Source organism: Epinephelus lanceolatus, chromosome 2 (assembly GCF_041903045.1).
Source record: "Epinephelus lanceolatus isolate andai-2023 chromosome 2, ASM4190304v1, whole genome shotgun sequence".
Classification (NCBI taxonomy): domain Eukaryota; kingdom Metazoa; phylum Chordata; class Actinopteri; order Perciformes; family Serranidae; genus Epinephelus; species Epinephelus lanceolatus.
In genome coordinates, this window is record NC_135735.1 from 31,215,284 (window position 1) to 31,229,221 (window position 13,938).

Below are 13,938 nucleotides of genomic sequence, written 5' to 3' on the forward strand. Positions count from 1 at the left end.
CTAAGTGGAGTTAGACACACCCTAAACACACTTGTGCCGTGCACTTTAGACCATGCACTATAGATTATTTAAATCGGGCCCAAAAGCTTCTCTGATATGTTCCAGCAGCATTTTCTCTCACAGCGCTAACAGCCTATTTGTTTATATCCTCAAGCCTAACTAAGCTACTAACTGACATGCCTACTAATTACAGAGGTGGTCCTCGATCCTGTGGTTAGAATTGAATCATTAAAAAGGATGTTCAAAGATTAAACCAACAACATTAGTCCTCCATGACTAACAGCAAGTTACAACATTGATTTAATTACAAAGCCACTGATTCCAGCTGCAATGACAGGCAAACACACACACATCAACACCAAACTCCAATTATATTTTCTCTTTGCATAGAACCACACAGCAATTAAAATAATTTCATTAACTGTCTCCCGAATTCTCCCCTCCTTCGTATTCCCCTGGGAGAGTAAATTGAAGGGAAATATGGTCTTGCCGTATGCAGCTAGTTAGAAAGCCATAGCTCTTGGCTATGAGTAAGAGAAGGGGCAAGAAGGAGAAATTAATAGTTGTGTAAAAGTGTAGCATTTCCAGGCAAATGCAGTGGAACTAATGAGGCTCTTGTTGGGAACAAAAAGATCCACGGCCTGCTGTTGGTGAGAGGGAAACATGGACTATCTTACTAAGTAGAAAACCGAAGACGGAGAGCGAAAACATGGAGGAAAGATTAGCTGTGAGTATTTCCCTTAATTGTATTTTGTTTACTATCCAACGCAACAGTAATTTCAGTCCTATATTTCCACAGTTTAGCAAACTTAGCACTGCCATGCATCTGCTACTGAAACAAAGAACACTTACATGAGGTTTAAATCACAGTTTAATGAATTAGCTGACCCTTTATTCCAGAAAAATTCACCTCACCATAGTAATCCACAACAGTGGCCCTCAAACGCTCACGTAAGCTTGCATGAATTAGTATTCATGTATTTATTACATGTATATAATGTTATGAAACCAACAGCTTTAGTACTCACTGAATTTTACTGATGGTTTCAAAATACAGTACAGCTGTTCCAAACGGTCATTACGTGACGTTGAGGATTGGGCACCTTCAACTAGAGGAGCTTTACCCCTGCATGTTCAGTTTCTGTCTCCATCACTGTTTCTTGTTGTATGAATAGAGCACAAACTTCTTGTGTTTATTTGAACAAGGTAGTCTGAGGAGCACCAAGTTTCGCTGCTGCATCTCGTTGGCTCGTTTTTGGCACTTTGTCATAATCTTCAAGGAGACTATGTTTTTCATTGAGAGAAAATTACTTCCTTTTCACCATGATTTCACTGTGCATGCAGCACCAGCCTCAAGTAGCCAGCTGGAAACAGATGGGTTACTGCGAGGCAAACTATCATGATGGGAGTAAGGTTAGATAAAAAACACAAAACAGTAGTTTTAAATTTTTTCAATATGTTGTCTTGGATGAAAGGCCCCCAAACGAAGAGTGTAAGCAGACTACTTGATTTCATTAAGCATATTATTTAAACAGCATTTCCAAAGGAATGATTCTGTATAAAGCTTTTTGGTCCATACAAGTGGGTGATCACCACATGATCACTCTAAGAAGTTTCAACTATATTGACTTATAACTACATTGTTTTACTCTAATAGTTAAAGGACCATTATGTAGAATTTAGGGGCATCTATTGGCAGAAATGAAAGAAACAAATTCATAACCAGGGCTGCTGCTGGTCATTTGGGTAGGACAGAAAGACCACCAGATGTTTCTCTCCCATTGTTAAACATAGGTATGATTTAATGAGCTTAAGTTTAAGAAAACTTGGCCCAGCAGAGGCAGCTGACCGTATCAATAACTCCAATATTGACCTTTAAGTACGAGCGCAACTGCAAGTGCAGTGCTTGGCGAGCTTGTGCTGTGTTCACTGAAACCATCTATAGTGCTGCTCAAACCATGTTGTGTCTCTGAGGGCCTTAACTGGGAGAGTTAATGCATTACATATAATTGTAACTGATGATCATCATATTGGGCAGTTTTGGGTCCCCCCTCTGACACTGGTGCTGTATGCACAATGCATGCTTTGGTGCCCTTAGCGGTGGCACTGTTCATAACTATGTTTTTATTAGCTTACAATCACCTGATAATAACAAGTCCAATGTATTGTTTCTACAGCAGCCAAGAACGGTCACATCAGCTCCAGCTCTATAGGGTCACTGCATTTTCATGTTGGCCACTGTAGGTCTCATACACGCTTGGCACACAGGTTTCAGTTCTGCAACCTCATGGCTAGATGCCACTAAATCCGACACACTGGACCCAAAGTAAATCTATCCAGTATTTCACGAGAAAAAATATGAAGGAAAGTCTGAATTTTCTTTAGTGGAAATATATTTCTTCACATTCTTTCCTAACCTGTTAATCATCTCACAGGCTTCATAAATACCTGCAAAGATAAGCAGGTAACACATCGGGGTTGTTCTGCTAAAAAGACCCTGAATTCCACTTAAGGAAAAATCTGTCATTGTGTACACTTACATTGTTCATGAATTTGTGGTTTTCAAAGCAGTACATGAGTTATTTTGTAACATGTTGGTAAACTTCATACACTTTCTTTTCCCCAACTACTTGTCTGCCACTTCAGTCAATATTTTGTTTGAAATACTTTTGTCTTCAGAATGAAAACAGCACTTTTTTAAAAAGACTTATTTCATATGCCACCACCAACAGATCCAGACTGATCAGGGCTGACAGCGTGGGTGCACTTCACCACCCCTCCGAGGCCACAGTGAATGCAGAAATCTTATGCAACAGATTTCTCTCTATGAAAGTGCTGAATAGATGCAAATCAGTGCATCTAGAGAGAGAGGAGCTCTGGCTTATTAATTCTGAGGGACTAACCAAAAACATAAATGAATAGAAGCTGTACATCGCTGACATGATGTAGCGGTTACTCTCTATTAGTGCTGCCACGCAAACCTCAATGGGAAGTAACATCCTCTATGGTTGGACAGTTACCCACGGAAATAAAGGAAGAAAAGCAACAACATGTGTCCAGAGAGGCAAGAAAAATCAAAATGTCTGTTACATACTTCATATGTGCAAGACCTTAAAGAAGCACCTCTTGAATGTTCGTGAATGTGTATGTGTGTGTGTGCAGCATGGAGACATTCAATAAGCCTGCAGCAGGTGTGCATTATTTGTACAGAGGCACAGGGAAACCCTCTCTATACATGACAAACAGCATAGAGAAACCGAAAAAAGACCTGCAGAGAGAGTGAAAGAAGAAAGGAATACAGAATGAGGGGTAGGACAGGAGAAAGAGAGAGATAGAGAACTCCTGCAGCTATCTTTCTTCTCTGCCATCTGAAGAGCCCAGAGGAAGATAGGAGATGAATATGGAGGATCTTCCTCCTACTCTCTCTCACTATTTTCTCCTGAATGCCTTTCTCTCCTTCTCTTTCATGCTTTTTCCTTCATCGCTGTCTCCCCTCCTTGCCGAACGAATGCTCAGTGCATTCCTCTATTCCTCTTCTTGTCCACTTTCCTCTTTCATACCCCAATTTTTCCTCTTTCTTTCTCTCTCCCTTGTGATTCTGTCACTCTCATCTTACTTCCCCGCGCTCCTGCCTCATTCGTCATTCATCACCTGCTCGTATCCCCGTTATCACGCCCATCCTCACCTAACTCCTCTCCCTGCTCTCTCCTTAAAACCCCCACAACCGTCTCTCACTCTGGCTTCACCTCTGCGTCCTCGAGACACATTTTTCTCAGTTTCTTCTTTCCAACGGACACCAATCTCTCCATCCCCTCCTCCTCATCACCATCTCTCTCTTTCTGCTCCTCCACGTCTGGTTATTTATTGATAGGCTGTGTTACTGTTTTCTCTCCAGCAGATATGTTGTTCACTCTCAGTGTGTGTGTGTGTGAGACTGAGAGAGCCAGTGCAGCTATGCCACTAGAGCTCTGCCCTTCACACAAGACCAATTAGTCTTACACACACACACACACACACACACACACACAAAAGTTGGCGGGAGTAATGTTGACTTTGAGAGATGGAGAGAACAACACTGCAGAGAAAAGGGGGTGAGGATGTGTGAGGGCCAGAGGACCTAATCCAGAAAACAATTAAAACTGTTGATGCAATTTACTGTAATCTGATGTGTAGCTCAAACTACACTGTAACTTTGGATTTTTTTAGATCTTAGATTAATATATTTTCAGTAATTCCCCTCTTTATTAGGACAAGACATTTAAGCTATTATTTTAGTCTCATTACAAGCACTCTTGTGGTCTTCTTTTCATCTACTCCTGTGTCCGTGCATTCTCTTGTCCTCTTTTGCTTTGTACTTCTTTGTTTGCTGCAAACGACATACTCAACTTTTTGTCTTTTCGCTGTTTACACATCTGCTCTCAGTGTAATGTCACCACTTTACACTTCTCTTTGAATTTTGAATTATTCCCCTCTACTCTCTTTTCTGTTCTTGCCACATCATAATCAAATCTTGTACTTTCAAACACAAATATTTTAGATCCTAACTTCCTCTAATTTAGTCAAACCAAATGGTCATGGCTTGCCCAGACATCTCACTGCATCTGGAGGTTTGAAGACATTTATTGCAGCTGGCCAAAGATTAAAGCTCAATTTAAAGATTGTCTACAGATATTTTGCACATTTTGACCAAGATTTACAACAGGATTCCATAAACAAGCCATATAAACCCACATGTCTCTGATGCCTGTCCACAAAACATGATAATCATGTATTTCTAAACCAGCGCTGCTGAGTGTTATTTTGCCTCCACAGACATAACAGAAGGAAATCTTCATCTCCTTCATTAAGTCAGAGTCAAATCCTCCGCATTGTGAAATCTCCTCACTGTTGAATCTTTCAACACTCAGCCACTGCTTTCAGAACTCACGCTCTAGTTTGAACTCAACAAAAAGCATAGGATGCATTATATGTTATCTCAAAAGATCAGTACAATATACTAAGTTTTCCCATTAACCTTGCTGAGCACCTCCTGGATCTCTGCAGGTAATCTACCTGAGAATCTCCCCCTCGCTTTCAGTGTTAAAAACCATGGAGTCTAAAATAACATAAAATGCGGTCTGGAAGCTTTGTGACGACTATGGAGGCATCAGGACTGAGTAGCAGCCCAAATCTTTGAGGAAATAACTTTGAAGTATTAAGCCACATTGGTAAAGACAGTGGTGCAAGTCTGCCTTAACTAAAGGAGCTGCACTTCAGATGCACTCTGGATGAGTTACTCTTGTCCTTTTCTTCACACTGCTGTCCCTACTGGAATCAGCAAGGAAGAGCCACTCAATCCGAGTGGTTATCCAGATTTAAAGGCAGATGTTTTTCCCTTTTAAAGATGTACTATGCAGGGCTGTCAGTTACTGTTTGTGAAAATGCTCGCCAGTGAAACTGAAAGTAAATCCAACCTCAGATTCCCTCTCGATAAGCGTTTTGCCTCGCTATATTTGTGTTTTTTTGGTGTTGTGTCTCTTGGATGCCTGCTGCACTACCTTTTTATAAAGCCCTGACCTCACCTGAGCGCTGTGGGGGTACATGCCCATGAGAAAATAAGAAGAAAATAAGAAAACACAGGCAGAGGGCAGAGTCTCTGTAGATAAATACACCGCCACACACTTCTAGTGGGTCGTAAGCGATGATTGAGAGGGGTTACTTCTGTTTGAGTCTATACATCGCTTTTAAAGAAAAATCCTGCATAGTATACATTTAGATTATAAAAAATAAGCCATCTATGGACGCCGCAGAAGTTTTAATTTTCCCCATATGAAAATTTCCTTCACACACACTGTGACTCACCTGTAAATTGGAAGTGATTTCTCCCCATATGTCAGAGCTTCCTCCCAGCATCCCAGGTGAATGCAGGCATCTAAAGCCATGTCTGTCATTCTGAGTTTATAGAGATTTTCATCTGGCACGTCACCCCCAACAGTTGATAACAGATGACTACAGCTCTCTTGCAACGCTTGCCACTCTGGAGGGTCACTTGAGTAAAAAGCAACATTAATACTGAGCGCCCAAGTGATGTGACAATTAAAGCTGCACACTCATATTTATGACTTTATTTAAAGGATGAAATGTTGCCAGTGGAGAGGCCTTGATGTATTGATTCATTATTCCATAGTACAGTAGATGATGTATGATGACAATGATCAGTGTCCACTGGCTGCAGTGGATCTTAAAGGTAAAGGATACTGGACTCTGCTTTCAGTCCTTCCAGTCTGGTTAGAGCCTCCTTTAGCAGGCGCCATGTTGAGTCTTCCCCTGACAGCATTAGTCCATCCTAGGAAAGAGAGGAGAAGGACCACCTGAGCATCCACACTGACCAAGTGACATTAAGGTCTAAAATGCAGTCACGCTTATGTACATACTTGGAGTGTTGTAGTCAAGACCATCTTAACTGAGACCAAGTCATGAGCAAAACCGGAGAGTATCAAGACCGAGACGAGACCAAGACTTTAAGGGGTTGAGACCAATGGTATGTTGATGTTAGGTACAATTGATTGGCACCATGCCAAAGTACAGAGCGCGCTGCCGTCTGATATTGAGGCATCGGTATTAACTGAGACTGTTTCATAAGTGAATAAAAACTCCTTGTAGTTGTGTTAAATAGCAGTTCATGTTCAAGTTTTGTTACAGTTGGTGTTCACACTAGATACATACTGTAATGAACTACACATAAATCATACTCGAGAGTTTCTTTTCAAGTGAACTCAAGTTAGGATTGGGATACCGTGCCTGCATACAGTACACAGTGTTCACATTAATCAATCTAAGACTTTGGGGTCAAGTTTACTTGGATAGAGGCCCAGGTCCCTGATGTGAAAGCCATCTCCAAGTCAAGACCAAGATCGGACCAGTGTGAATACCACACTGCATGGCACACTTACAATAATGTGTAACATGCACTCCTCAAATTGATCCGACAGATCCACATTCTCACAAAAACACGAAGATTCATCTTTATTCACATCTTTTAATATCATATACCGTATACCTAGATGTGTGTATGTATGAGTGTGCCATGAGACATTTCTTGAAGGCATTGCAGTGTTGAATTTTTATGTGTGGGGCTTTTCCTTTGTTTTCTATGAGCAAACAAACACTAAGGAGCTGAAATGAACTTAACCATCTTTATTCAACACTCCCGAGTCCTCTTGTTTGAGGCTGAGTGGAAATGTGGTCGAGTCCAGGATGATACTGAGACCTTCAAGAGTGATCTGGAGACCAGTCTTGAGAGCAAGACAGATCATGAATACTACAGCACCTACTCAGGCACAGAACATCTTTATTAGGAGTGGAGTTTGCTTATCTCATCCCAGCTGACTAACAACTGATGTCAGCCATGGATATCACAGCAGTTACAGTCTGCTGCATGTGTGTTGGCGTGCATTTATGCAACAGATTTATGGAGTTGCTTTGTAGTTGTGTGCTTATTAAGTAGTGATTTAATAGAACTGCCATCATGCATTGTACCTTAACTCTCCTACAGACTGTGAGGTTTTAGCAATCTTATAAGCTCAATGCAGCTACACTGTGCGACATGGATCTAATAAACTTGGGTAAGACCTCAAGTTTGATGTATGCAGACTGTACAATGACAGCGCCTACTGAATCACAGGCTATGACGTACGATGCAATAGCTTCCCATACTGAGAATGCAAGGATGCTGCATGGGTTGTGACTTCTCCAAATGCGGAGCACAACATAGAGGGTCACATTATTAAATGACCTCAAGTTTTGTGGGCATTATATTCTGCAGTGTGCCTGTTTGCTAGCTACTAGGTTGCTCACCTGGCAGCAGCAACCCCGCTGCTGTTTCCTTCCATACTTATGCAATCATGGTAAGAGCTGGAGGACACATCATTCAGGCAAGGCTTCTGTTGCCTCAAGTCCACAAGGTTTTCCTCTTTGCTGGAGCCCCACAAATTTCTTTTAGGGCATTTTGCTTCCATTGTGAGCTGCTATCTGTCTGTTAGTTTGGGTTTAGCATTTCTATTGGTTGGCTTAGAATTTTATCCAAGGCTGTCTTTGATCGCAAGACAGTGACAATGGCCATCCTTAGACCTCTCTCACTGTGCAAGTAGGACCACAGTTTCAGAGCCACAACCAAAGATATTGCAACGTTTCACAATGGTCATTTTTTGTCTGGGACAGCCCAAAATGGCACAATATATACCGGGCTTCTCTTGCGAGGAAAATGTTAAAAACTAAAGATGAAGAGGAGGAGAAAAATGACAGGAGACAGGGACAGTGTAGGGTTGAAATAAACCACTGAAATCTACTTTGATGGTATATGTTGGGCAATACAGATGGACTTATTACCACACACACACACACACACACACACACACACACACACACAAAAACAGCACCACATCAACAATCACCATCCCCTGGGTTTGATGTCAACAGTCATCTGTTGTCATGACAACTCTAGGTCACAACCCAGCTGCCTGCCATCATCATCTGAAGATTAAAGAGAAAGAATTGGAATGACACAAAGTGTGTGTGTGTGTGTGTGTGTGTGTGTGTGTGTGTGTGTGTGTGTGTTACAGAACTAAGGTGGGTTGAATAAGATGAATACAATTTTCCCAGAAAATCAACTGAGTGCTCTCTCTTACCATATCTTAAACACACACACCCACATGCACACACAGACACACAGACACACACACACAAATCATTGAGTGCGGGTATATTGTGGTAGAATAAAACCAAAGTGTAACATAGAGCATATGGAGAACAAAGCTGGAGGCAGAAGTGACAGCAGTGAAAAAAAAGAGGAAGAGACAGAGAAATGAAAACATACAAAGTAAGAGAGAGAGAGAGAGAGAGAGAGAGAGAGAGAGAGAGACTGGAGGAGAAAGACTGAGTGCATTAAGATGGATGGAAAAGAAAACTGCAGCTGAAAGACAAGATAATATTTCTCATTTTTCAGTGTGGAGACAGAGAGAGGGGTGTGTGTGTGTGTGTGTGTGAAGGGTGGAGCGTGACAGAGTGACGGAAAGGAAGAGGAGGACAGCAGGAGATAAGAGAGGGTGAAGGAGGGAAAAGGAGGAGAGGACAGGAAAGGGTACACTGTAACGCGTCATGCACAGATACACAGCCAACAGTGGCACAGCAGAAGTGTGTGTGTGTGTGTGTGTGTGTGTGTGTGTGTGTGTGTGTGTTTGAGTGAGAGAGTGAGAAAGTGAGAGAGCATGTCTGTGTGTGTTTGAACTTCTGATCTTGTGAAAACCACATGTTTTACACATTTCAAGCAAGAACAGTTTTTGGAAAGTTAAAAGATTAAAAAATGTGGGTTAGGTTTGGATTAGAGAAGAACTTCAGACAGACAAATGTACATGTGTGTGAGTGTGTGTGTAACCTGAGAATGACCTTAAAGGCACATGAACACCAATGACACAATCATAGTTTAAGGCAGTTATGCATGACAATCAGTTCAGGTCAGGGGAGTTCTCTCCTACTTTAGTCGGACTACTGAAGGGAGTTTTAGCCATTTAAAACTCTCTACTGAATTTTTATTAGAGTTTCTTATAATGCAACAAACTGCAATCCAAGGCAAGTTTTTTGGACACAGTAAGCTTTTCCACTGAATCACCTCTATCATTTCACCATTTGCAAACACTCTCTGGGTTATTAACAAAATTCATATCTATGCTGTAAGCAATCTGGAAATCCATCGGTAAAAAAAAAAAAAAAAAAAAAAGGATTTTTTTTTCTTCCTTTACCTCTGGAGGCATTGCCTGTAGTTTTTCAACTAACGGAAGTGCAGGGGCTTCGGGGATCGCTCAACCCCTTCACTTCCGGTGGTGCCCCCAGTGAATTGCCTTGTTGTTTACAAATACGAAACCAGCAGAGTTTAGCTATATATGTATATATATATATATATATATATACACATATTTATATATCTCACATTTTTCACGTCACTATATCACCGTTTAGACTAATCTGATGTTTGTAAAGTCTATAAGCACAATGATTGAACAAACATTACTATTTCTGTGTGCACATTTTGTAATTAATAACATGCTTATCGTAGATTAGCTGGGCTAACTGTTAGCTGTTAGCCCCGTTAGTGGTGTCTGTAGCAACTCAGTAACTCAATAAACGGTCCGTGAAATTTTTTTTTTTCCAGCGGATATCTTAGTTACAACATGATTGAGCTAGCAAAGCAGTTTTGTGTTGCTATGTGTGGTATTTATTCAGTTTTGGGAAATCACGATGTCTAGAAAGCATCAGTGGCTGCAGCTGACAGGGACAGCTAACAGCAGCAGCAAAGCTAACATCAGGACGTCATCTGTTAAAAGCCTCCTGTTGTCAGATACAACATGAAACTACTCCAGTTAGCTCAATCATGTTGTAACTAAGACATCCGCTGGAATTTTTTTTTTTTTTTTTTTTTCACGTTGACGAGACAGCGTTTTGGGTGGAGCGGTCGCCATGGACGCAGAGCTTGCTGTTTCTGTAGGTACACATTTCCTGGGGACACCTGCACGTCTCGGCCCCACCCCCTCAATTGTGATTGGCTAAAGCGCAGCATCGTTCAAACTCTACAATGTAAATTGCAGAATCTGCCTTGAGAGATTATGCTGTAAGTGATGTTAACAGAAATTTACCACATCAGGCATCTACCTCTGGAAAGTTATCTTTGTACTATGTTCAGGCTGCATTATAAACAATATCTCAAAGCAATGTATAGTGTATATGGTGTAAATAACGAGCGATGTAGAATACCTGAAGAATTTCCATTCAGACATTTCTGGACTGTTCTTCATAAAGGCCCAGACTAATGAACCACAATCAGAGAACTAATGTCAACGAAGGCCGACTGTTGCATTGCCTCACGTCGCCTGTGTCAAAAATGTTGCACTTGAACACACCTAGACTGCAGCTAACAACCAACTTGCATGTACATTATGTGCCTGTGTGAGGTGAAATAACTCACCATAGCAAAAGGCAACGGCAGTCTGTATTGGTCATTCAAAAAGTCAAACTGGAAGACTGACAGGACAGATTCAAGATGCTAGATGCCAGAGTAAGCACAATGACAACACAGCCCGTTGTTGAAAGAACAAAAGGTATCTATTGTGAGCTGGTAAAAAAATAACAAACAATTAGGAAATATTTCTGCTCAAGAGCTTAATGGCTAGAAAAATAATCTTACCTTATCAGGGTTCAACGCTAAGGCGTTTTTTCACTTGCCCGGTCGGGCAAGTTGGTCAGAGATCTACTTGCCCGAAGTCAGTTTTTACTTGCCCTATAAAAATTGTTTAATTTAAGCGGCTATCAAATAACAAAGACTGCAGTTATTTTTATGTTATGTAATCTTTATTCACACTGTATTTATTAATTAAAATAACATACGTCATGTATTGTAGCTTAATTCCTACACAAATATGACAGTGTGAGGGCTTAAAGTGAAAAATTTGTCAATCATTCTCTGTCTATAATTTTGCGCCCTACTTGAGCCATGCCCACCTTTATTTATTTTTCACCCCTCTCTCCAGTTCTGCTGTATTAACACCGGGTTTAATATATTTTGCTTCCATCTCTCTGCCCTGCTCTACTCTACTTCAACGCTACGTAGCTCTCTCTCTACTCTACCAGTAGACTACCACATCCACCTGTTGCACAAAACACACACAGCAGTGTTTCCCCTAGGATGGAGTTGTAGCAGCGGAGGTGAAGCACACACATGAAAAATAATTTTCACATGCGTGAAACTTTTTTGTATGCTTGCAAAGCACAGCCTGCTGGGATGTTTCTATGTATCTACTGGCACCAGAAGGGCTCTTTAGGACTAAGTACATACAGTACATGTGTGCACAGTAATGAGCAGGTGAAATGTCTGTCTAGCTTACATATGATGTGTCTCAAGATTTAGGAACATACAATTTTATTGAATATAAAAAAAGTTAAAAGTCACATGACATGCAGCTGTTTTGTCCTGGAAGTTTTTATTTACGTGACAACGCCTGAACGCAACACAAGCTCAGCACGAGTGCCGTGCTACGCTGCTGTGCGAGCAGCGTAACTGCAGTCTGTTGGTTATTTACACACTGTCCATTTCAATAACTTTGTCGCTCTAGCGTGCTCACCTGTGTATGTGGCGGAACGCCGCCGTGCGCGATACAGAGAGCTGAGGAGAATTGTTGACGCGTGACCATGTAGAGACAGAAATGACACGATGACATAACACCATAAATAGTATACTGTTATGTTATTATATGAAGCGTCTGTCGCGCAAAATAATATCAGTGGAGGCTGTGGGCAGGACATTGTTACACAGCTGTGCCTGTGACTTCAGGCAGAGAGACCGCTGCATCAGAGCAGAAGGAGCACGTTTTAAAATACATTTATTTTATCAATTAGTTATTAACTTTTACTATTTTTAGCAACTTGCCCGATCGGGCAAGTGAGTTGTTAGTTTACATGCCCGACCTTGAGTTTTACTTGCCCCGGGCAATTGGGCAATCCTTATTGTTGAGCCCTGCTTATATAATGAGTCTTTTTTGATCTTGCCCTCTTGACTTTAGTTGTTTGTTTGCTTTCTTCACTTTTGTTTCTCTCCTTGTATAAGGAACTAGATACCACTGAGAGTGGCTCTGATGCAAATTCAACATTCTGAGTCCACCACAAAACTGGCAACAAGTGCAGACAAGGGCCGACTAGTACCAACAGTGCGGGACACACTGCAAAAGCTAGGGTGACAGATGCTCACCGATGGCCCGACATTGACCAGCGGCAGATCATCCACTTGGTGTGTCTGGGCCTTCACAGGGAACAACAATATTGATGGGATGCTTTGATGATAAACATCTTAATCAGATAAATGCCTTACCCCGAGTATAGCCCCTAGTTGGATAAATGTAGCCACTGGCACAGTTTGTGTTTGGTGTTTGTGAGAGTCTTACTTTGTCTTGAGAGTCACAGTGTTGGCAGTGGCAGATAAAAAGGTACTGGTCCTCCAAATGTCTCTGTCGATCTTCCCTTAATGACAGCGTCTCGATGTAACTTATAGTCAGCTGAAAACAGAGAGAACGGTTAAGTTTGCCTTTTTGCTATATTTGCAATATAGATTATTGTTAAACACAGTGCAGTGCAGGAGGTTGAATGATTTGGAATCTAAACTGTGTAGATTGTGTATAGTGGGAAGAGACACTGTAGGAGTAGAGTGTGTATGTATATTTGTGTGTATCTTCCAGATGGCATGGATGCATCTCGTTATATAGTCAGGAGAGACAGTGAAGTATGGAAAATGAGAGAAGACACTGCCAAGCTAGGACGTGTCATCCTGCCTGTGTCGCAGTGATATTTCACTTGGCCACGATTTGGAGGATTACTTTAATAACATCAAGTTAATTGTAGTTCCATCAACATTTATTATTACTTAAACAATAAAACTCACATAATAACTGCAGTGATTTTATGTCAGTTTAAAACATGGCTCTTAGTTTCAGATCATGTATTTTTCCTCAGGCATTGGCTCCAACAGCAAATAAAAAACATTCAATAAATATTGCTCATAAACAGCTTGAACATAAAAGCAGAGGCAACATCACAGTCGATAAAATCAGAGTCATATTGCATGTTGCTAATGTTGTGAAGATGCAGTGTGAGTATTTTCTCAGTATTTTCTTGCTCATACCTCGTCTTCAGGGTTGATATCCTGAACAGCTCTCAGCTGCAGTTTTGTTCCCACAAACACCATCACGCAGTTTGGCCTACAGTCATGGTTTAGCAGAGATAAACTTGGAGAGAGCAAACAAGATGATGAGGTGCAGGAGGGAGGGAGGGAGAGCGCCAGACGGTGAGAGGAGGGAGAGCGAAGGTAAACGAGAGGAGACAGAGCAGTGAGGAGGGAAGGGAGAATGAATGAAGCAAAGA

General features: G+C 41.3%; 1 protein-coding gene across 1 annotated transcript in view; it reads right to left on the reverse strand.

Annotated features, from left to right (window-relative positions):
- Positions 1-13,938, reverse strand: part of smyd3 (SET and MYND domain containing 3) — a 119,326-nt gene that overhangs the window by 7,210 nt on the left and 98,178 nt on the right. The window contains exons 7-10 of the mRNA XM_033626507.2: positions 13,700-13,802; positions 12,966-13,076; positions 6,238-6,325; positions 5,842-6,016 (exon numbers count right to left, since the gene is read on the reverse strand). Of these exons, the coding sequence (XP_033482398.2) occupies positions 5,842-6,016; positions 6,238-6,325; positions 12,966-13,076; positions 13,700-13,802 (477 nt within the window). The remainder of the gene's footprint in view (positions 1-5,841; positions 6,017-6,237; positions 6,326-12,965; positions 13,077-13,699; positions 13,803-13,938) is intronic.